The sequence below is a fragment of the Calonectris borealis genome, chromosome 6, assembly GCF_964195595.1.
Source record: "Calonectris borealis chromosome 6, bCalBor7.hap1.2, whole genome shotgun sequence".
Taxonomy (NCBI): domain Eukaryota; kingdom Metazoa; phylum Chordata; class Aves; order Procellariiformes; family Procellariidae; genus Calonectris; species Calonectris borealis.
In genome coordinates this window covers 1-23,875 of record NC_134317.1, presented here as the reverse complement: position 1 = coordinate 23,875, position 23,875 = coordinate 1, and the positions used below count along the sequence as shown (strand labels likewise).

General features: G+C 46.1%; 1 protein-coding gene across 16 annotated transcripts in view; it reads left to right on the top strand.

The window, feature by feature from the left end:
• MARCHF7 (membrane associated ring-CH-type finger 7) overlaps positions 1 to 23,069 on the top strand; it is a 43,322-nt gene extending 20,253 nt beyond the window's left edge. For 6 of the 16 annotated variants that reach the window (XM_075152561.1, XM_075152563.1, XM_075152552.1 and 3 more), the window contains 3 exons: positions 608 to 717; positions 2,033 to 2,146; positions 11,347 to 13,197. In XM_075152561.1, coding sequence (XP_075008662.1) covers positions 608 to 717; positions 2,033 to 2,146; positions 11,347 to 11,787 — 665 coding nt within the window. In that variant the 3' untranslated portion in view covers positions 11,788 to 13,197. Of the gene's footprint in view, positions 1 to 607; positions 718 to 2,032; positions 2,147 to 4,002; positions 4,052 to 5,815; positions 6,797 to 11,346; positions 13,198 to 19,733; positions 19,790 to 20,001; positions 20,058 to 20,155; positions 20,592 to 20,673; positions 20,727 to 22,826 lie in introns of those variants that run through there. The other 10 variants (XR_012674016.1, XR_012674017.1, XM_075152550.1 and 7 more) reach the window with 10 other exon arrangements.
• The last annotated feature ends 806 nt before the right edge of the window (positions 23,070 to 23,875 follow it).

The window sequence follows — 23,875 nt, the reverse complement described above, 5'->3', positions numbered from 1 at the left end:
AAAAAAGATCATGGAATACTTTTTACCAAAGGAAGATGCTAGCATCTGTTTGCTTTTTTACTCAGTATCAGAGGATCCACATCAGAGTAGAGATGCATTAGAAGCCTCAGCCTGTAGGAGAAATTAATTTGAAGTATTTAACTATATAAGACATAAATCCACTGTAAACTTGCTTTGTTCATGTTGTTGCTTATGGAGCAGCTTGTTTTAAACCTAGTATTTAAAACCAAAATGTTACTCTGGCAATAACTTTAAGCTATTCCAGTATATTTGTTATTACTTTTGTGTATATTTGGATTACACTGTAGAATTCAAACAGCCCAAGCAGCGATTTTAAGCCAGACTTTCAGTAAGAGGCATATGGTGTCCAGAATGAACATGAGGCAAAATACGTGGAGCTGGATAGAGAATAAACATTCTATAGCATTTAAATTCTGACAGTAGCAGATAGTCACTACATTCATATTAGAGGCTTTCTTTTCTTCTAACCTTGCTCTGCAAAATAAAGCCAAGAATTAGTTACAGTTTGTAATGCTTGTATAATTGTGTCCTATGTTGTAGATTGTTGCAGCTTGACACTGACTTTCCCCCTGCCCCTCCCCACCAGGTTCTTCTTTGGAAGCAGTAACAACTTGTGAACTGTGCAAGGAGAAGTTGCATCTGAATCTGGAAGACTTTGACATTCATGAACTCTATAGGGCACATGCAAATGAACAAGTTAGTATATTTTGCCTAATTTTGTAAGTGTTGGTTTAGTGCTGGGAGGGCACTCTTCTTTAGAGAAGGAAAATGCATCTCCTTTTCAGAAGGATTCTTATGCACATAAAGTAATGTCAACATGGAACAGATTTGTCTCTTCAATATTCAGACAAGTTCTGTCTTCCTGCTGTGCTTCCTATAGCTGAGCTTTCAATAAGTGTAATATATCTCTTATCCTTTTCTAGTTGCAGATCTGTCATCTAGCTTTGCAGTCCAGTGTCTTTGCCACATAGGTGCAGTGGGAATACTAGTATGATTAGATTGAATTTCACATTGTCATTAATTTCTTTGCTTTTAGCTGTTTTTTAACACACTTAAGCAGTTGTTTTAAGCATACCATTAAAAACTTAAAAATAATTAAAGGCCCACTAGTATTACTCTCGTCGTATAAAATACATTATTTTAGAACTACTGGATTGTGTAGTATTTAAAAATGAGTAAATAACAAAAAGCTGGTGTTATTTTAATGAACTTTATTCAGAGAGTTTTTCTTATTCTCTGGGTTGTATTCTGCGAGTATAGAAAGACTAATGAAATTTGCCTACCTCAGAAGTTGAAAGAAAATACAAAGTGACATGAGTTTTGGGGCCAAACATCAACCTTTAATTTTTTTATTGTTTAGAGTAAGCTCTTACCCTAGTAGTCTAGTTCTTGTCACTTGGGCCAGACTCTGAAAAGTCTTTCTCGAGAGTGCCATCATCTTATGTTTTAGCACTACTGATTGTTGGTTACTGTCACTGTACTTTGACAGAAATAAGAGCTTTGAAACTATTTCCTAAAGAATTGACTCTAAATGATCAATTCAGCAGTAGCATTTTGAAAGTTTTTCTTTATCTTACCAGGGAAAATAATTTCTTAAAATATTTATAGCATTGTAAAGTTCTTATTTCCCTGTATTTTGGCTTTCAGTGTTGGGACCACTGAAAAGAAACCAGCAAAGTTTATTGTTTTTATTTTCCCCAGGGGTATAATACTCTGATTCTCAGATTACTTCCTGTGAACTAATCATGCTGACTGAGATTTTATTTGTAGAACTCTTTCTAGTTATCTTCAAGGATAACATGTTAGATCTGGGGTGGATGGAAAGAACCAAAAGTATAAATAGGTTTTCAGTAATTAAAATTTTTAGTATTACATTTCCCTAATTCTCTTGGGACAGCTAGAGATCAAATGCATAATGTTTCCAGTAAAATTTAATTCTTGTTCTACTTTTTGAATCGTATATGCAGACGTATCACTGACATTCTGAATGTTTCTTTTTATCTCCTTTAAGGCAGACTATGAATTTATCAGCTCTGGTCTCTACCTTGTTGTGTTGTTACACTTATGTGAGCAGCGCTTTTCTGATATGCTAGGAACTGCAAGTGAGGCCAGCACACGTGTCAGAGTAAGTATGCAGTGATTTTATGGCAGGAATTGCTCATACAGAGAACTTGGAACTAGATTGTTAACTTGAGCGACCTAGGAGCTAGATACTCAAGAAGCATGCTTATTTAACAATTTTAGGTCTAAAATGGTCTGGGTTTGTCAATGCAGTAACACCGTGTTTGATTTGAAACTGAAGGTACTACTTTATTGCAGTTACTGTGTGGCAAAATAATTTTTGTCAAGGTTGTTGGTAATTCGTTGCTTTGCATGTATGTTGCCATGATTATTGTGAATTTATGCAAAACTGGAAGGTTAACCTCTCTCTGTACAAAGCATGCAGTTGAGAATGTTGGACTATCTTACTTGATTAATTTTTCTCATTATGCCGGTCTACATTGCAAAGGTCTAGTCCTTGCAGTGCTTGTCTGCTGGATTGTGCCTAAATACGTACTTGAATATTACATTCTGAAACTGGCTAGCTATAGTATGATTTTTCTGGCATTAGTCAAAACTCTTATTAGTTGTATTTGACTGGGTTCTTGTCACTTAAATGGCTTGGCTTAGGAATGCAGTAAGTACACATTTTACCAGTAGGAGATCATCATACAAAGTTATTTCTGCATAGTGACTCATCCAGAAATCCTGTATTCTACACGTTTATTTGATACTAGATAATGAATCAGTGCTCTTCGTCCACTGAGCACCCGAAAAGCTGATTTTTGAATTTTTTTTTTTATTACATACAAAGAATTGACAATATTAAGCTTGTCCAATGCTTATTGGAATGGTTGCTAGCAGGTACTAGACCTTTGGGGTATAGGCAGGAGCGTGCTCTAATCTCTTACTGTATTAGAACACCGGTCCTCTTTTCTGTACACACCTACTGTAGAGCTTGTATTTCATGATCCATAAATGAAATGTTCAGTTTTCTCTGCTACAAGTGTGGAGACATAAAAGACACATAATCTAATAGTAGCCGGCATCCACTACAGGTTATTAGCTTGAGTATATTGCAGAAATAAGATGTTTTTACTGGTTTTTCATCAGAGGCGGCATGACACAGTTGTATGACACTGCATTTTAAACCAGTGAGAGCACTGATGCATGTTTGATACCGAGCATACAACTGAGCTATGGAAACTGTAGCGTTATATTCTTGTTTATTTTTATTTGCTGTGTCTCAACATCTGGGCTATCACTGAAACAGTCATGTAGATTGTCACTGACAAAAAACACTTGGCCAATACTTTCAAAGTTGCTTAAGGAACTTGTATTCCTAGGGATTTTGGCTTTGGGTTTTAATACCACGTACTTCTAACATTAAACTACCACCGTTGCCTAATTGTAATCCTGCTCTTGAACTTCTTGTTTACAGTTAAAATCTTAAGTGTATTTATGCATTTTTCATTAACTTCATTCAGTCAGGGGGCTCTGTTTTGCCATATTAATAGTGAAGTAAATTAAATGGATCCAACTAATGCAGTCCTTACAGATTATGTTTTTCTGCATTACCATTTCTAAGATCGGTTATCATAAAACTGGCACTTGTTCATGTGTGCTGCTTTCAGAATTGGTGTTTTACAGACTGTAGAACATGAAGATAGTGCCACTAACTGCTACCAGAAACATTTGACATAGAGTGGAAGCTGAAATAACTGTGTAATAGCAATTTGAAGTCGAATGTGTGGGGATTTATATTAAATTTTGCATTGAGTTTTGCAAGTTGGGCAAACGGGTTAGGATAACTGACATCTGGGATGAAACTTTGGGATGTAAAAAGTGAAGAAAAAGTGAAGAAAACTTTGCTAACTTGTTGCAAATTTCTGCAGATAACTTTGCAACTTTTAAACTACTTTCTCTCTGCCTTGTTTCTAGTTTATTAACCTTGCAAGAACTCTTCAGGCACATATGGAAGATATTGAAAGTAGGTGCTTCCCCTCTTCCCCTTCCTTCCTATTAGATCAACTCAAAGTTAAATGAGTACAATCCTCCTTGCCAAGATTCATAATACTGAACTTAATTACTGAAAATTTTACTTTACCCAGCAGTGCTTTTTCCATTATCAGCAGAATTATTCTGAGGGGGAACTGGTTTTAATTCTCTATGATTAATTTCCCAACAGCATAGAATTGTTTAGACCACAAAAGTGTTTTCTGCAAGTGATAACAAGATTTCTCACTAGTTACAGTTTGGTTATTGTAATTCTAGTAGTACGTATTTTTGGAATTGGTGGTGACCTTCAGGTTGTAGCCTTTTACATGAGTCCTAGTAGAAAGGAAACATTTAAAGTTGAATTTCACTGCCCTTAAATTACCATACTTCTCTTGCCATTTCCTCTTCTCCCTTTTCTTTTTGTTGCCCTCTTCTCCCCTTTCTCTTTTTTTTTTCCACACACACTTTTTGGTTGTGTGTATTCCTTGATCAGACCTATCCGCTTCAGGAATGAAATTTAACAGTTGCCAGTTTTGCCAAAGGACTAGCCTAATTTTCACCTAATGGCTTCTTCACTGTGCTTCAATTCAAAACTTATGCTGACTTCTGGTAAATGTATCCTGAATCTAAGTGTTAATTCTGGGCATGATGAATAGGCAGTAGAAGGGTAGTTGATATACTTTTTTTTTCCTCGTGTGCATGTGAATGTCTGTCAACAGTTCCTGTATGAATTTTCAGTGCATAGGACGTATCTGGAGTACGATAAGGAATGTTGTGTGTGTGTGTAAGTTTCAGTTCAAGGAGCAGGTGATTATTTCTGCATTCAGAGCAGACGAAGGTGGACTGGAGTTCAGAATTTATTCCTAAGTTATGTGCATTCTTATTAGAGTAAAAATTAATGAGTGTCATTTTACACAGTAATGTAATCTATATTTGATTCAGGCTTTATCTAACTTCCAGTGAGGAAGATTTATTATTGATGCTATTTTAGTTACATTTCTCTTCTAAGAACTGGACAAGTGTGGAGACAGACCTTCCTTCTTTCTGTGTTCAGAGAATGAACAAGTTACTTGGGTGTAACTACTTTCTTGACTGCAGAGTTTGCTTAAGAGGACAGATTAAATTCCTGTTATGGACAAGCTAACACTTTACAAATCTATTGTAGATGTGTGTACTGACTTTTTTAATCAGTTGACAAGTGTGTATTTGTCTTTTCATTCACTTTGCAACAACAAAATCCTGTGCATATGTGGGCTTTATGTTCATTTTGCATATGCTGAAAGAATGGGGGTGGAGAGAGGAGCTGCTTCCAAGTAGGCCTGACTTAATTGCATTAAGCAACACATATATATATATATAAAAAAAAGTTTTGAAAGTCTTTCTGTTTGTTTAGACTGCTGAACCTTTCTAGTATCCAAATCGTTAACTTTGTGAGTCATTTCTTTCCCTTGTGTTGCGTGCTGCTGTCATGGACTGAATGTATTCTCCTCTGACTACTGTTGGAATGAGCCACTATAAACACTACATAAAAGTTGAATCTCTGGCACAATTAAGTTTTCTTCCTTTTATTTTGAGGAAGAACAGCAGGAGGACACTGCATTTTGTAATGGTGGGTTTTGATTTGGAAATGCTATATTTTTCAGACATGAGCTGCGTTTAAAAATTAAGCTATGTAATTACACAAGGTTTGGGCGGGTATTACAATCTGCTATTTAATATTATAAAATTACATTTATTTCCACTACTCATCTTAAAGTGCTCTAATTTCACAGACCTTTGTCAAGGCTTCTGATTATACTGTGGTGTTTCAACAGCTTCTGAGGATGATTCTGAAGGCTGATGCTGGTAGAACTTTCATACTGCAAGAGACAAATGGAGTTGCTGCAGAAATGCTGAATGGCAAGAACAACATCAACATGCATTTGGTTTTTCCCTCTCCTTAGTAAAAAGCGCATTGAATATTACCGTAGTTTTTGAAGCATTGTTGAATTCAAAATCAACTGCTGCACAGTGGAACTCAGTGGACTTAAGAACTACTCAGCATGTGCGAGAATTAGATACATATAAAGCAACTTGCCTTTTTAAATGATGAGGATGATGTGCTTCATTTTGGAAGACATCAGAATTTGAATATTTAAGGAAGCTCTATCTCCCTTTATGTTTCCTTCTTACTGTAGTCAGATTTCTGGTTTTGTCTATCGAGTTTTGCTCCTCTACTGGCACTAAGTGGTTATAGTGGGTTTCGGGGGGAGGGGAGGGAGGGAGGGTGGGAATGTTCATGTACTTAAATAGGTTTTGTTTGGGTTTTTTTAAATGCCTCTGTTGCCGCATCATATAATAACTGATTGCTTCCAGTGTTAATGAATGAACAGCAGGATGAGCAAGATACTGTAGAGATTGTTTCAGTTTTGGTTTATTTGAAGATTATTATTTAACTCAAAAAGCAATAAGAACTTGCGGTGGTCTTCTAATACTTAGTGTTAGTGATGGCTTTTTTATGTACCGGTTTGGAAATTGGAGGTTATATTTGATATTATGTGGCTGTTCCATTATGGAATATTGCAGGTGTAAACTCTTGCATTTCAGCATTCCTGGCAGATACGCAACTTGATAAAGACCTAAGGTTGTTCAGTTTAAGCAGACTTTTTTAGATCCCACCTTCACTGTTCAAAGCACTGGTTATCAATGTGTTTTCTAATTGTCACTTCTTTCTAAATAAAGACGATAGAGGTATGCATCTCTACTGGTATTGTCCATTTTATTTAAACATGGATATCTACCAGAACTTACACTTGAAAACTTAGAAAGCTGTAGTCTGTGGTATATCTTTACTAATGTTTGTAAATTCTTATGCGGTTATTTAAGATTGTTTCTGACCATTTTGGATTGAAATGCTTTATATAAATGGTGGTACAATAAATTGTCATACATGTATCGGAATTGTATTTGCTATAAATATTTATGTTAGCTTTTTTAATTACTACAGTAACAATTTATCTGCAAAGAGTGCAGTATGTTGAAATCCCTTGAGTTTAGTTCATTGTTACAGTGTGTAAAACTAACTTGTGCAGAAGAAAGGATGTGCCTTAACAGCTGAAATGAACTCATGTGATTTTAAGAGTTAACTTTGCTAGCATTACATAAGATGGTCTGTCATCTGTAGACTTGAAAGAAAATGGAATGCTAAGGAAATTGCACATTTCTTTGCTCATTCTGGTAACCTTAGGCATTGGGTATTCGGTGCCAACATTCAGAAGTATCATTTCAGCAATTAGTTGAAATACAGCTCTCCTTTGGACATTCATTTGAAAAGTGAAGGTCCAGGCATACATGAAAATGTTTCTAACTCATTTCCGAAGAAAGTGAATTCAGGTTTATAATAAAAGTTAAATGTTTAATCCTTTCTGAGTTAGTCGGTATAGCTTAATAAAACATCATACAGTGAAGCAGACAGTATTTCATGTGCACTCAATACATTTAGTTACAAGCATGAGCTCTGATAGCCTAACAAATTGATGACCGAAGGATATTTTTTTTAAATGTTTTTTCTGTCCTTGTAACAAATAGCAATTTGGTGAGCAATTTAAGTAGCTGCAGTTCCACATAAAAATTTGTTTCAAATGAATTGTCACTTTGTTGTCCTGCAGCCTGGTTGAGCTCCAGTGCAAATGAAGGTGTGACATAGGGGAATAGCATGGTGGAACCAGTGAAGAGCAGAGGGTCTGAATGCACCAGTTGGGAAGAATGCTGCTGCCAGCCCCAGCTGCCTCCCCTAAGGAGAGTTCTGCCTTGCAGCCCAGATCCCCCCTAGTTATAGAAGGGTAGAGGCTGGGAGCAGCCAGGATTCGTTGTCTTCCATATACCTGTGCTGTGAGATCTCTGTGCTCATGGGAGCAGAGGTCCAGGTGCTCATGGGAGCAGAGGTCCAGATGCTCATGGGAGCATCTGTCTGTGGAAGCCCTTGTGGGTCCATGCAAGTGTATTTGTGTCAGCACAAAGCATATACGTGTTCATGCAAGTGTCTGTGCAAGCATGTATTTGTCTTGTCTGCTGATGCTCTCTCATGCCTGCATCGTGTTCTCTCCCTGGGTTTGGAGATGTGGGTAATGGCCACAGCTTGTTGTTGGTTCTAGCTGTTCCCAGGTGTACCTGATCCTCAGGGGTGGGCCCAGATCTCCCCAATGAGGCCAGTGATGACAGATCCAGTTGTGGATGGCATCATGCTGATGGGAATAAGCTGCAGAGTTGAGTGCCTCATTTCATCCTGGGGCCAGTTAAGTGCTGTGGGGTTGATAGGGTCCAAAGGTGTTGCTCAGTGCCATTGTGAGTCCTTAGGGCTGTGGCTCCCTCGGATGTCCTTGGCACCCTCAGATGGAGATGCTTGCAAGCATCCATCCTGGGGTTCTACAGCTGCTTCCGTGTTGGGGATGAGGGGGAGAGCATGTTTTTCCATGTCACAATTCGGACTTTTGCTACTGTGTGTGTACTATTCTTTTGTTGTGTGCTAACCTCATCTTCCAGGTTGCTTGCACTGCACTGAGCTGTTTCAAATGTCCTTCATCTTGTGTGTTGTTAGGCTCCTCCCAAACCTGGCCATGGTTCTGGCTCTTCTGCCACTCTTTCATTATGAAGAAGTGACTACAGGCTTGATACCACTATCTCTGGTCAAGTGTCTTACACAAGAGGTCTAGAAAGGTGCTGGAACAGCGAAGGATGAGGAGTGTAAACTTTCAGTGAGCTTAATGAGCTTAATGCTCAGAAGAGCAGAAAAGCCTGGAGTTCTAGCATGTTATAATGTAGCACTGGAGGTGGAAGGGTAGAGGGTTTAATTCTTCCTATGGTATCTGTGTTTCAGGCAGTTGGACTAGATGATTGTTGTAGGCCCCTTCCAACTGAACTATTCTGTTCTAGGGTCAGGTGGGTTGTAGGTGCCTTCCAACTGAAGAAGGTGGGTTATGTGTGTGGAATTCTGTGTCCCTCTTGTTTGGAAAATGAAGGGGGCTGTTCTCTGTGGGCCACCGTGATAGCTACGTGGTACAAGTGGTGCAATATTGAAGTCTTGGGACCTCTAGTAAAGGAAATGGGTGCAGGCTTTGTTGTTGGTTTCTGCATATGTATGTAACTTTGTGTGTCTGGGATAGGTCGCTGGGTTGAAAATGGAATTGGACAGGAGACAGCAATGCGTTTCTGTGGTACAGAAAATTACTTGCAGTCTTGGCTTTTTCTGCAGTCTGAGCACTTGAAAAGAATTGTCAGCCAAGGCTGGCTGAAGGAGTTCGTGAGTTGTGCCCTCGATTTCCACCAAACAGCATGAAAATGGGTAAATACAGAGAATTGCCTTCTAGTCTACTTGGGACCGCCCCATTTGCCACCCTTCTGCCTCATGCTCCCTGTGTTCACCTTCTGGCGCATCGCAGAGCCCTCTGTTGGCCCGTCAGTCCCCTCAGATGTCCTCTGTTTCACTCGGTTTCTCTTATTACCACTCCATCTTCCTTTCTGTTTCCCCAAATCCCTCTGTTTGCCTTCCAATCTCCGTAGAGACCTCATTTGCCCTCAGACCCCCTTGGTCTTTTGCTGTAACCCGTACAGTCCTCCAATTGCCTTCTGGTTCCCTCAGGACCCCTCAATTTGCTTTTTGGTGCAACTTGGACACCTCCATTTGCCTCCATTATGCCCCACAGCCCTCCATTAGAATTCAGACCCCCTCAGGGCTACTTCGTTGTCCTTATAGTCTGCTGTAGAGCCCTTTTCTTTGCCTCTGTTGCACCCCAGAGCCCTTTGCTTATGCTCTGATCCCCTCAGGACACCGTCATGTGCTGTGACTCCCATCAGGATCCCCCCCTCTTTTTGTTTTCTAGTTCCCTCAGTACCCCCTTCTCATTGGTCTAATCCCCCTCAGGATCCCTCCGTTTCAGTGTCCCCCAGATCCCTCTGGTTGTCATCTAGTTCCTTCAGGCATTGATTTGCCACCCTGTCCTCTCATGACTCATCCACCTTCCTTGGTAGAGTCAGGTACTCTGTGACGACTCAGTGCTGATCTTGCATCACCTGGTGTCCTGATAGAGGGCCCCAAGTTCCTTCTGTGATCTGGTCTTTCTGCGGTGGAGAAGAGGGGGAGGAGGACAGGGACTTTGGACTGCTAAGGACTGCCTCGTTCAAGCTTGTTTTCGCTGCTGAGCTGACTGCTGTGAGCTTGGTTCCCCAACGCTGTTGCACCGGTGCTGTTTCTCAGGCTGTCAGGATGTCATGAGAGCCCCTTCTGCTCAGTCTGTGTGTGTGCCTTCCATAGATGTGTGGCTAGAGATGCAGTTCTTCCCCACAGACCCTCAGTTCATCTGTTTAAATAATACTTACATCCTAAAGAAGCTGCAACTGTTAAATGGTTAAAGAATATTTAGAATGAGGTGCTTTGCAAGTAATTAAGCTCATATAATTCTCAGTTTTGGCTTGTTAGGAAGGCCGATGGAAAACCTTGGCAAATGATGGTGGATTACCACCAGATAGGCAAGTTCACCTAGACGATGGCTTTTATTGCAGCAAGCATACCTTAAGAGTATTGGTAAGTTACAAGAAGAGGACAAGTGGTTTTCAGGTACAGGTCTGTTTCTTTGCCATCGCAGTAACTGAAGAACCAGTCTGCAGATTTGCTTGTATGTTTAGAGACAAACACACTTTTACTCAGGTACTGCAGGGGTTTCACAACACACTTGCGGTAAAACACGGTCACATTAAAAAACATCAGAAAGGCTGTTTCCAGAGAATAAAGAAAAGGCGTGGTCTTATGGATGACATTCTAGTGGCCAGAGATACGGAAGAGAGTACCCAAGGCTTAAACGCCGCGTGGGGGCAGACGCCTGCGGGTGCCAGGCAAGCGGGCTGAGCCCTGCAGGACAGAGGGCAGACAGTGCGACAGTCTGGGTGCTGCTGGGTGGAGGGAGCTGGAGGTTGTTTTTGTGAGGCTGAAGCTGCAGCCTCACATTAGGTGAGTGAAGTGTGTGCCAGAGACTGTGCGAATCTTAGTGATATGCCAAGTAGTTAAGTAGCTTGGACCACAAATGCTCATCATGTGAGTAGTATGCTAAAAAAAATGTCTGGTTTACATCAGTTAAAAAACAAAAACATTTCCCCAACTGCAGTGTTCTACCCTTGTTCTGGCTTCTGTGTGATGCATTTTCTGGTTAGTCTTGAGGGTGGGATTTACTGGCCAGAGGAAAAGGTTTTTGAGGTGCTGTTAGTGACTGCAGGAGGAATATTACCAGCTGTTACAAATGCTTCTTTGTCTCTCAGCAGGTTCTGCTTTCCTTAAAGAAAGGCTGGTTGCTGATAGTAAATTTGACTGGCTCTGGATGTTTGCCTGTGGAGCTGAGAGGACCCCAAAAAATTATGTTAATTGTCCCTAATGCAGATGAATTAGTGCTTACGGTGCTGCAGGTAGGTTCAGTGGGAGTGCATTCTGCTGTGTGTCTTCCTTGGAAACTTTTAAAGCTGTGGGCAAAAAATTCCTCAGGTTCTCTTTACTGTTTTCCTGCTCATATGTGCTTTGGTGTTTCTTACTTAAAACTGAGGGTTCAGTGTCTTTCCCTTATGGTTTATTTTTTAGAGTTTGTAGCTGAAGGTTGCTTACTCAGAGGTTATAGTTTCTTTTGTGAGGCTCAGTATTTGTCAGGGTTGATAGTTTACTCATTTATTGATCAGATATCAGGGTTTAATATCTATCATCATCCATAAACTTTAAATCCTCAACAACCATTTTAAGTGTACAACTTAGATTCAGGATTGACCACCTACAAAAATGGAAACGTCTAAATACGAAGATAATAAACTGTATGCCCTGAAGTCTAAACACTAGGCTGTGAACCCTTCGGTGGGGTTTGTAACCTTCTCCTGTGCTAACCAGGGCTCAGCTCTGTGCTCTCATCTAGGGTCTGGATTTGATATGGTACAGCCGCCTCGCACAAAGTCAGACTGCTAAGGTGTCGAGTGAGCCGAGAGCTATGAAAATTTCTTGCGGGGCTTTATTCCAGAGGTAGGGCAGAAGTACAGACAGGTGAAATCAGGGCTTTTCCTTTCAAATACCAGAGCTGAATCCCATCCCTGAAGGAAAAAGGGGGTGGAGGGTGGGCTTGACAGCTACTTAAGTTTCTTGCCTCATCAAGGGCAGGAGCAGGAGGCGATCCTTCCCTACTGGACTGGTGAGCAATGGGATGGCTGCTCAGGTGTCACAGGAAAAGGGGGAGCATGCTGGCATCGAGGCCCTGTGATACACTCACTCCCAGGTGTCATTTATGTGCATTAATTAATAAGTGATTGCTTTATTCTTTCAAGTCATATCTATACAATGGAGCCAGCACAAAGGTGACCCAGTAAACATACCAACAAAGAAAGATATCTCCCCGAGATGTCCCTGATAAGCTCAGCCAAAACATCCTTGATGAGGAGTGGTTGGCAGGACAAAAAAAACCTTGATGGGTGCAGGACAAAGAAACTCTGTGTCCTGGTTTCAGCTGGGATAGAGCGAGCGGCTGTGTGGTGTTTGGCTGCCTGCCGGGTTAAACCACGACATTGTGATAACGAACTGACCGTCTAGGACAACAGGATCCAACAACTATTCCAGGAACTGATACCCTACACCCGCTTATGTATCCTACACCAAAAAGGTATAAAAAGTAACTCGCTACCTACCCAAAATGAGCTGCTCTGCCTGAGCTTCCTTGCATGAGATCTACTGACAGACTGGACCCTCGCCGGGGATGCATGGCTGGCTCCAGATGCCACGATGCAGACCATCTTTGAAGTGAGACTTTTCCATTGTCGATTAGCCTCACTCCTGGGAGCTGTTTGGTGCGAGTCATGCCGTAATACTTCACATTATACATTTATAGACGTGCACACAAGTAAAGGTTTAAAAATATATACTTGCTTCACTAGTTGGAATTCTGTACTATCATGTAATACACACATATTTGCTTTACTCTTGTAATAGATATACTTGCTTTCCTATTGGTAATTTTGTAGTGACTTGTAGTGTGTGTGTATATATATGCCCACTACATATACTACTTTTATATATACTTGTATATATATTTGGTTTTAATAGTAGTTTTTTAGTAATTCATAATAAATTCTCAGAAACCCAGACATGCATGTCCTTGTGTATTGTGGAATCCTGAGAACCCCATGGTCGTGATGTTTACACACCTGCAGGTCAGGTAACCCTCACAGGGCATGACCGTGACTGCTGTAGCATGTCCCTTTGTGCTCAGTAAAAAGTGCCTCAGCAGAGTGCTCCAGGGAGGAGGTTACACAATGTGTCTGAGAGGCTGGGGACCAGTCCCAAGGGCTCTTGGACCACTTAAAGGTTCCTCAACGTTCCAGGACAACCCCAGTGCTCTTCACAGGGCTGCAGGGGATTTTTCCCGCAGTGCCATCGACGTTCGGCTATTAGAAATGCCTTGTATCATCCTGGGGGCAGCCAGGGTTCCTCCAGTGCTGTGTCCTAAGGTTGCCCCTGGATTTGCTATCAGCATCCTGTCTCATAGGGGGAAAAGGATTCTCGCGTATGAGTTGGCGGGGCTCCTCGAGAGGGCTTTAAACTAGGTTCGAAGGGGGAAGGGGATAAAACCAGGCTCTCTAGAGAAGAGCCTAGGGGCGGCACGCCAACATCGGGGAAGAAATCGGCAGCCCAGCTCAAGTGCATGTACACCAATCCACGCAGCATGGGCGGCAAACAGGAGGAGCTGGAAGCCATTGTGCAGCGGGGCAGCTATGACTTAGTCGCCATCACGGAAACATGGTGGGATGACTCTCACGACTGGGGTGCTGCAATGGATGGCTATAAGCTCTTCAGAAGGGACAGGCGAGGAAGGAGAGGCGGTGGGGTAGCCCTGTATGTTAGGGAGTGCTTCGACTGTCTAGAGCTCAATGGTAGTGATGACGAGGTCATCATCATGTGCTTGTGGGTAAGGATGAGGAGGAAGGCCAACAGGCAGATGTCCTGCTGGGAGTCTGTTATAGACCACCTAGCCAGGATGAGGAGGCAGACGAAATATTCTACCAGAGGCTGGCAGAAGTCCCCCAGTCGCTAGCCCTTGTTCTCGTGGGGGACTTCAACTTCCCGGACGTCTGCTGGAAATACCACACGGCAGAGAGGAAAGAGTCGAGGAGGTTCCTGGAGTGTGTGGAGGATAACTTCCTGACGCAGCTGGTAAGCGAGCCCACCAGGGGAGGTGCCTCGCTTGACCTGCTGCTCACAAACAGAGAAGGACTGGTGGGAGATGTGGTGGTCGGAGGCCGGCTTGGGCTTAGCGACCATGAAATGATAGAATTCTCAATTCTTGGTAAAGTAAGGAGGGGGGCCAGCAAAACCGCTACCACGGACTTCCAGAGGGCAGACTTTGGCCTGCTCAGGACACTGGTCAAGAGGGTCCCTTGGGAGACAGTCCTGAAGGGCAAAGGGGTCCAGGAAGGCTGGACGTTCTTCAAGAAGGAAGTCTTAAAGGCGCAGGAGCAGGCTGTCCCCATGTGCCGCAAGAAGAACGGGTGGGGAAGACGACCGGCCTGGCTGAAAGGGAGCTCTGGCTGGGACTCAGGAAAAAAAGGAGAGTTTATCACTTGTGGAAGAAGGGGCAGGCAGCTCAAGAAGAGTACAGGGATCTCGTTAGGTTGTGCAGAGAGAAAATTAGAAAGGCAAAAGCCCAGCTAGAACTCAACCTGGCCACTGTCGTGAGAGACAACAACAAATGTTTTTACAAGTATATTAATGACAAAAGGAGAACCAAGGAGAATCTCCATCTGTCCTGGTTCCAGCTGGGACAGGGTTAACTTTCTTCCCAGTAGCCTGGGGGGTGTGCTGTGGTTTGGGTTCGGTGTGAAAGGAGCCTTGATGGCCCATTGATGCTTTGGCTGTTGCTGGGTGATGCTTGCACCGGGGAGGGGGAGCACAGCCGGGGTGGTGGACCCAGCTGGCCAATGGGGTATTCTATACCATGTGACGTCATGCTCAGTATAAAAACCAGGTGTGTGGGGGGGCTTGTCCCCCGTTCGTGACACGCGGTCGGTCGGTGAGCAGTTGCGTTGTGCATTGCCTGCTTTGTGTATTCTGTTATTGTTGTTGTTCTCATTGTTATTATTACTGTTCTACTTAGTTTTATTTCCATTATTAAACTGTTTTTATCTCAACACGGGAGCTTTCCTACTTGTGCCCTCCCGATTCTCTCCCCCATCCTACCGGCGGGGGGGGGGGTGATCGAGCGGCTGCGTGGGGTTTATTTTTGCTGGCTGGGGTTAAACCACGACACCATCCTCTATTGGATGCAGGGGGGAACGTTGCCACCAAGGACGAGGATAAGGCTGAGGTACTCAACGTCTTCTTTGCCTCAGACTTTAATAGTCAGAGCAGTTATCCTCAGGGTACTCAGCCCCCTGAGCTGGAAGACAGGGACGGTGAGCAGGATAAACCCCCATAATCCAAGAGGAAGCAGTTAACGACCTGCTATGCCACCTGGACATTCACAAGTCTATGGGGCCGGATGGGATCCACCCGAGGGTACTGAGGGAGCTGGCGGAGGAGCTTGCCAAGCCACTCTCCATCATTTACCAGCAGTCCTGGTTAACTGGGGAGGTCCCAGATGACTGGAGGCTCGCCAATGTGACGCCCATCTACAAGAAGGGCCTGAAGGAGGATCCGGGGAACTACAGGGTGGTCAGCCTGACCCCGGTGCCAGGGAAGATCATGGAGCAGTTCATCTTGAGGGCGCTCACAAGCCATGTGCGGGACAACCAGGGGATCAGGCCCAGCCAGCACGGGTTCATGGAAGGCAGGTCCTGCTTGACCAACCTGGTCTCCTTCTATGACCAGGTGACCCGCCAGTGGATGAGGGAAAGGCTGTGGATGTGGTCTACCTGGACTTCAGTGAAGCCTTTGACACTGTCTCCCACAGCATTCTCCTAGAGAAGCTGGTGGCTCACAGCTCAGACAGGTTCACTCTTCGCTGGGTAAAAAACTGGCTGGACGGCCGGGCCCAGAGAGTTGTGGTGAAGGGAGTTAAACCCAGTTGGGGGCCGGTCACGAGCGGTGTTCCCCAGGGCTCAGTGCTGGGGCCGGTCCTGTTCAATCTCTTTATCAACGATCTGGACGAGGGGATCGAGTGCTCCCTCAGTCAGTTTGCAGATGACACCAGGCTGGGCGGGAGTGTTGATCTGCTGGAGGGTGGGAAGGCTCTGCAGAGGGACCTGGACAGGCTGGATCGATGGGCCGAGGCCAATGTATGAGGTTCATCAAGGCCAAGTGCCGGGTCCTGCACTTGGGCCACAACAACCCCAGGCAACGCTACAGGCTTGGGGAAGAGTGGCTGGAAAGCTGCCCGGAGGAAAAGGACCTGGGGGTGCTGGTCGACAGCGGCTGAACATGAGCCGGCAGTGTGCCCAGGTGGCCAAGAAGGCCAACGGCATCCTGGCCCTGTATCAGGAATAGTGTGGCCAGCAGGAGCAGGGAGGTGATCGTGCCCCTGTACTCGGCACTGGTGAGGCTGCACCTCAAATCCTGTGTTCAGTTTTGGGCCCCTCACTACAAGAAGGACATGGAGGTGCTGGAGCGTGTCCAGAGGAGGGCAACGAAGCTGGTGAAGGGCCTGGAGCAAAAGTCTGATGGGGAGCGGCTGAGGGAACTGGGTGGTTTAGCCTGGAGAAGAGGAGGCTGAAGGGAGACCTCATCGCGCTCTACAACTACCTGAAAGGAGGTTGTAGCGAGGTGGGGGTTGGTCTCTTCTCCCAAGTAACAGCGATAGGAAGAGAGGAAATGGCCTCAAGTTGCGCCAAGGGAGGTTTAGATTGGACATGAGGAGAAATTTCTTTACTGAAAGAGTGGTCAGGCCTTGGACCAGGCTGTCCAGGGAAGTGGTGGAGTCACCATCCCTGGAGGTATTTAAAAGACGTGTAGATGAGGTGCTCAGGGACATGGTGTAGTGGGCATGGGGGGGTTGGGTTGACGGTTGGACTCGATGATCTTCGAGGTCTTTTCCAACCTTAATGATTCTGTGATTCTATCCTGAGATTAGATTTTGATTTTTTGTACTTTTTTGATTTTTTGTACCTTTCAGGACTCTTCTAGTTCTCTTTAGTGACTAGGTCAGAGAGACGTCCTAGGCGTCTTGGTGACCTGGAATTGTAGGTGCTGTACAGGAAGCAACTCCCTCAGGAAGTGGAGGTCTGGTAAGTGAAGGCTTCTTCCAAGCCATGTTTCTGTTGTCTTATTCAGCACTGTACAGAATGCACTCCTGTGGCTTTGGTAGCACGTGTGGCCCAACAAAATGAAGGGCAGCAGTATAGCATTTTCTTTGTTAGAAAGAAAACCAGCACCTTACACTTCTGTTGCTAATACTGTTACAAATTTCAATAAACTGTTTTCCAGTGTAGCCTCCAATAAACCCAAATGCTTTCAACAGCTTAAAAGAAAGGTTTGTGTTTGTCAGAGTAAAAACAAGTTTAAATTACCTACCCGTTCACATTGTTGCTGTGATATATGCAGACATAGCTGAAGAGCAGATATAGTCTTTAATAGTAGCAGTTCATTTCCCCTTTTCTGAGCACTGTACAGTCTAAACCTAAGGCAGAATAAAATCCTTACTTCTGCCCAGCGGGCTGTCTTTATGCATTTTGCCAATTTTCCCACCCTCTTTCTCAGTGAGAAAACTCGTGGGTTGAGATACAGTTTAAGAGGTAAAGCAAAAGCCGCGCGCGCAAGCAAAGCATTACAAGGAATTCATTCACTCCTTCCCATGGGCAGGCAGGTGTTCAGCCATCCCCAGGACAGCAGGGCTCCATCACGCGTAACGGTGACTGTGGAAGACAAGCGCCATCACTCCAGACATCCCCCCTTCCTCCTTCTTCCCCCAGCTTTATGTGCTGAGCACGATGCCATATGGTATGCAATACCCCTTTGGCCAGCTGGGGTCAGCTGTCCCAGCCGTGTCCCCTCCCAACTCCTTGTGCACCCCCAGCCTGCTCGCTGGTGGGGTGGGGTGAGGAGCAGAAAAGGCCTTGACTGTGTGTGAGCCCTGCTCAGCAGGAACGAAAAGCCCTTACTTCTGCCCAGCGGGCTGTCTTTATGCATTTTGCCAATTTTCCCACCCTCTTTCTCAGGGGATTGTGGCTGGTTTTGCCCTGTGGTTTGGTTCATGTGAGGTGCCTTTGGTTCTTTTCATACCACAGCTGAAGGGAGGAAGGATGAAGTTACAAGAAATGCATCGTAAGGCACTCTGCTGTTGATGTCGCCATCCATGCAGTCGAACGGTGGCTGTGTTGTGCCCCTCAGAAAGTGTCCAGCTGGGAGGCCACGTCGCATGGGGTTTGTTAACGCTTGGGTCCATGAGGCTGACCAGTGGTCTAGAGTCAAGTGGGAATGGAGGGGAGAGGTGATTTGAGGTTAGTTGAATAGGGAGATAGGGTGGCTTAGGTGCAAGTATTGGAAATATTGTGGGAACGCTAGGTTGGAGGAATCTCATTGGCCAGAGAAGTAGAATAGGCCACACAAAGCAGGCCACGGAGCAAATTGTATACCTTGTTCATTTGGTCTATGTCAGGTACATTATTATATACTACCCAGACCTCTGATGCCTCTACTGCCTTTTCCACCATAGCCATGGCCCTCCCTGACATTCTTATCATGCTCTCCCCTTGTCATCCAGCCACCTTCAGGGTCCAAGGTGAAGTAGAGCTCTTATTTGGCTCAATTTTGTGCATGGGGGACACAGCTGCGGTGGGGGAGCTCTGACAGACAAAATGCAGTCAGTAGCTTCAAGGCCTCTAGGGACATCACAGCAGATGTGAGCACGGTCTTTAACTTGTCAGATATTAGAACTGATTGTCAGAGCCATATCTTGCTGAACTGTATTGCCTTCTGAAGTAACGCGTACTTCTTCTGTACTGGGATTTGAGTTGCTTGGTGAGCATCGCCTTTGGCTTCTCTTCCTTGAGCTCATATGTTGACAAGAAGCAGCTCTCTCATCAAGTGTTCAGGTCCAAGGAAAATAATTTTTGACGTCAATTTTTTTGGTGTGTGTTGATCTCATGGTTTGTGGGTTTTTTTGGCGTTGATCTTGTGGTTTGTTTTTTCGAGCTTTTTTGGTGTCTATCTTATCCTTGCAAACACCTGCTCATCTTTCACATCTGTTCATGCTCGCATCTGCTTCCAGTACAACACAGCTGTGATGTAAGACTTCTTAGTGCTGCGTTATCTGATTGTAGTCTTTTGTACACGACCGTTTTCCAGCAGCGCAGTCTTGCGTTGCATTTCTTTCATAGCCCTCATTTGACAAAGCTGTCTATTGAGGGTTTCTCAGCACTGCTGTTCATAGAGTTAATTAAGAGCTCTTAACCCATAAAGGAAAAGTCCATGTCATTATGCCTGCCTCTCCCTCTTCCCCTGCCATTCCCCATGAATAGCAGACTGAAGTAGTGGTTATTTTTGAGCTGTCATTCTGTTGATGTAGTTCTAAGCATCCCCTGAGGTTTGGGTTTTACAAGTGGTGCCCTGGCCTCAGCACAATGGACTGAAGAATCAGACTTGGGACAGGCAAGCAGCCAAGGTAAAAAGAAGAGAGAGAGAATAATTGCTACAGGTGGGCCATGGTTTTGGGAGGTATCTCAGCATGCGCTTTTTCCTCTGGTTTTTGCAGGTGCCGCACGCAATCCTGGAGGGGCGAAGCTGCTTGCTGATGAGCCGTCCTAAGAGGTGACGATGTTGTTGGCCGGGTTGGGGTCCAATTGCAAAGTAGCACAAGGCAACTTGGTGATGTTTTTCCCTCTGGTTTTTTAAGTGCAGTGGAGGGCTCTCTTCAGAAGTGGCTGAGGATTTTGCGTGAGGCTGGGTAGGAGAGAGAGGAGTGGCATGGCTGGCAATTGCTTTCAAAACACAGTGGTCACTTTGTCACTTTGGTTTTCCAGGTGCCACAAGCAATATGCCAACCACACCATCTCACTGTGGAATCAGAGTGGAGAAGGTGAGTGGAGTGACACGGTGCTTCTGAGGAGGGTGTTCTTGAGGAAGAGGTCTGTGGTGGCTGGCATGACAGTGATGGATGGTGCTCTATTATTGTAGATGTTGAGGAGGAACCTGGTGATTGCAGGAACGTCCTGGTTAGATGATGTGATCCTTACCAAGGATGGGTTCTGACCCCCTGGGCACTCCGAAAGCTAAGTTGAGGGGCAAATGCTATGTCTGGGTGGGGGAAGGATGGGAATTGGAGGGTGCAGCAGGCAGGGGGTTTAAAGTCAGTGCCGTGGAGAGGGCTACTCAGGATCAGTTGTGTTTGGGTGCAGACCGAGGGTGCGGGGTCTGTTCCGCATGATGCAAGCGTTTTCTGGGCAGGGCAGTTCCAGTCTGCGTCTGTGTTGCAGGTGTAGTTTGTGTAGTCTGTGTTCTGTATCCTATGCCATACCTTCTGCAGATCTTGATGACCCCATTGCTCTTTGTGCTCAGTGAGCAGAGCAATGAGCAGTGTGGCTGAGGAGGTGAGCGGAGTGCCATAAGAAGGTGAGGTAGCACGTGGTTTGGGAGGGCAAGCACTATTGTTGGTGGCTATGACTAGCTTATGCTTTTTTTGTTTTATTTTGAAGGTGTGAAGCAACATGTAAAGCAGGCTGTCTGCACTGGAGCTCGCTCAGGCAAGGTGAGCAATGAAGTGGGCTGATGTGGTGGTTATTGTTGAGGTGTCATGTTGCTGTAGGTAGAATCATCCACCTCACTCTCTCTCTGTTTCTCTGTCCTTCTCCTTGTCTTTCCCCCCATTTCTCTGTCCTGTTCCCTCTTCGTTTTTTTGGTTCTCTGTCACTTTGTCCTGCTCCCTGTCACTGTTTTTTCTCACTTCATCTCTGTCCTGCAGCCCAATGCTGCTTTTGTCTTCTCCTTCTCTCTCTCTAGCCCATTGCTGTTTTTGTTTTCTTTTTTTTCCCCCCTTCTTGGTCTCTTTGTAGAGATCTGACCCTTTATTTATTTCTCAATCCCTTTGTCCTGTTCCCTGTCATTTTTCTCTCTCTGTTTGTATGTCCTGCGCCCTGTCACCGTCTTTGTCCCTCCTTTGTTCTTCCTCTCCTTCCCCCCCCCATTTCTCTCTCCCTCTGTCCTGCTCACCGACTCTGTATTTTCTTGCTCCATCTCTCTGCAGGGCTCCTCGTCCCTATTTTTCTTGATTTCTCTACCTCTGAGCTTTTCTTTCGACCCTTCTTTCTCTCTCTGCTCCTCGGTCTTCTCCTTTGCCTTACCTTGCTCTGTGTAGCCCTCTGTCCCGCTCCCCACCACTGTAGTAAAGGCGGGCGGGGCCGGGAGCGGGCGGGGCGGGGCGGGGCGGGGCGGGAGCGGGCGGGGCGGGGCGGGGCGGGGCGGGAGTGGGCCGGGCAGAGAAGAGCGGCGGCGGGGCTCGGAGCGGTCGCAGGCGGCCGTTCTGCTCTGGCCGTGTGGCAGCTGGAGCCGCGCCCGGGAGGTGAGGGGCCGCGGCCGCGGCGGGTCTCGGATGTGGGATCTCCCGGCCGGAGCTTCCGCGGGCGGGTGCGGGCCCCGTTCTCCTGGGGCTGGGGGCGGAAGCGGCCCCCGGCCGAGCGCTGTCCTGGGGTTCGTCGGGGGGTTTTGGGGCCCAGCCCCCGTCCGGCCGGGGAGAGCGGGGCCAGCCCCATCCGGCTCTCGGCTGCTCCTTGTTGGGGCCGGGCAGCCTCTGCCGCTCCCGGCGCGGGTCGGCCAGCAGCGGCCCGGCGGGCTCCTGCGGCGCCGGGCGGGCCCCGGTGCCCGCACGGGCGGGGACGAGCCCCGGCTGCTGCTGCCGGGCGTTCCTGGAGGCGGGCTGGGCTGTGCTCCCGGGGCGGCTGGGCCCGGCTCCCCGCGGGGGTACTTCAGCCTGGGGGGGGTTGGGGCGCCGGCCCGGCGGTGCTGGTGGTGCCGGAGAAATAGAGCCCGAAACAGCAGTAACAAAGCGGTGCCCGGCCTGTGCTGGGGCTGCCCCGCGGGGGCGCGGGGCCGGGCCCTCCGCAGCTCCCAAGCACTCCCCAAAACCGCATGTGGGGCCTGGGGGTGCAGGGCTGTGGGGAGGCTTCGCTCCCCCACCCCTCAGCATCACACGCGGGGACTGCGAAGGGGGTCAGAGAGCAGAGCGTGAGCTGGTTTGGGGCCCAAAAATGCAGAGCAGGTCTTCTGTTCCTGGGGCTTGAAAACAGACTCACGTGGTGACTTCGGGGCTCAGAAACAGGCTGAGTCCTGTGTTTTCAGGACCTGACAGAGGGGACTGAGTCGTGTGGTTTTGGGCCCAGGAACAGAGGTCAAGTGCTGCATTTTTAGGACTTGAGAAGAGGCGCAGCAGCTGGGGTTTTGGGCTCAGAAATGGGCGCTAAGTGAGCTGGTTTGGGGGCCCAAAGCAGAAGCCAGTTTGGCCGTTTGTGCGGGGGGTGGGCGGGCATTGGGGGCTGCGGGGGAAAGCAGGGGGTGGGCAGGGTGCGTGGACCCTCCCCGGGGGTGGGGGTCTGGTCCTGTTGGCCTGGCCTGTTCCCTCGGGGATTAAATCCATGCCACGCGCTTCTCTTTGCGTGGAGGGTCTCTCCCGGTCCCATTCCCGAGGGCTGAAGTGAGGCGGTGTCTCCCCGGTACCCGGCAAAGGGGAGCGAAACCGGCCGGCTGGAGCTCCCGGGGTGCACAGCCCGGCCCCGCACGGCAGAATCCTTCCCTGGGTTTTCACCGTTGGCTGGGTGTGACAAACAGGTTCATTTTGTGCCTCCTCTTTTCCCAGCGTCACCTTCTGCGTCACGTGAAGAAAATCCTGCGCGGTTGACGCCGCTTGCTGCTCAGGTGATGGCACGTGTGGGGCCGGGGGAGCCGGGAGAAACATTGGTGCGTTCAAGGTCGCTGCAGATGCTCCGCGTCAAACCCAGGGAAAAGGCAAATTTGCTGCCGGTGCAGAAAAGCCGATGAACAATTGCCGTGAACAGAGCGTGCCTCGTTCCTGCATCGGTCCCTGGGTAGTTACGAATGTTTCAGGTAAAGAATGAACTTTCATCTGTGGTAAATTAAGAGCTGCCTGTTACCTTCTTTAGGGTTGAGTGTTTCTCTTGTGTTTGTTCATAGTAATTTTATGGGCAGGTTGGAAATAGCCTTTTATTTTTATATGCATAACTCAATTTTTAGTAATATGTGGTGTCAGTATAATTAATTTTTGAGCACCTAGGTGCCAGTAGAAATGTAATGAATGAAACATGATGGAAACTGATGTTTCAACTTGATTTTTGATTGATTTTTTTTCATTAGAGTGCTGATGGCACGTTGTCCTGTGGCTCAATCCACATTCTGTTCTGTGGAGCCTTCAATCTAGGACCTTAACATAAAAAAGTGTGTCCTTCCAAAAAAGGACTAGTCATTCATAGGATTGAGGTGTAGACTTGGAGAGTCTCTGAAGTACATGATCAGAATAAAAACCAAATTTCACTTAATGTTGCTGCTGTTTATCTTCACTTTCGTTAATTTCCCCACTGCTCTGTCATGGTTGGGAGCTCTAAATCTGAATTTTTTTCAGTCTCTAAAACTTTTTTTTCCCCCCCCAAGGAGAGGCTACGTTTAAAAGTTAATTAGTTTCCTCACAAATGCATCAGTCAATCAAATTGAGATATGATTATTAAAACCACACAAATGACACCAGTCTTACAGATCTGGACTATTTCTGAACACGTGTTCATCACATGCAGATGTCATCGGGATACGGATCATCTGCATTTCATGCTCTGATGAGACGATCAGCTGAGACAGGGACGAGCTCCAAAAGACAAAAAAGGTACAACATCAAGG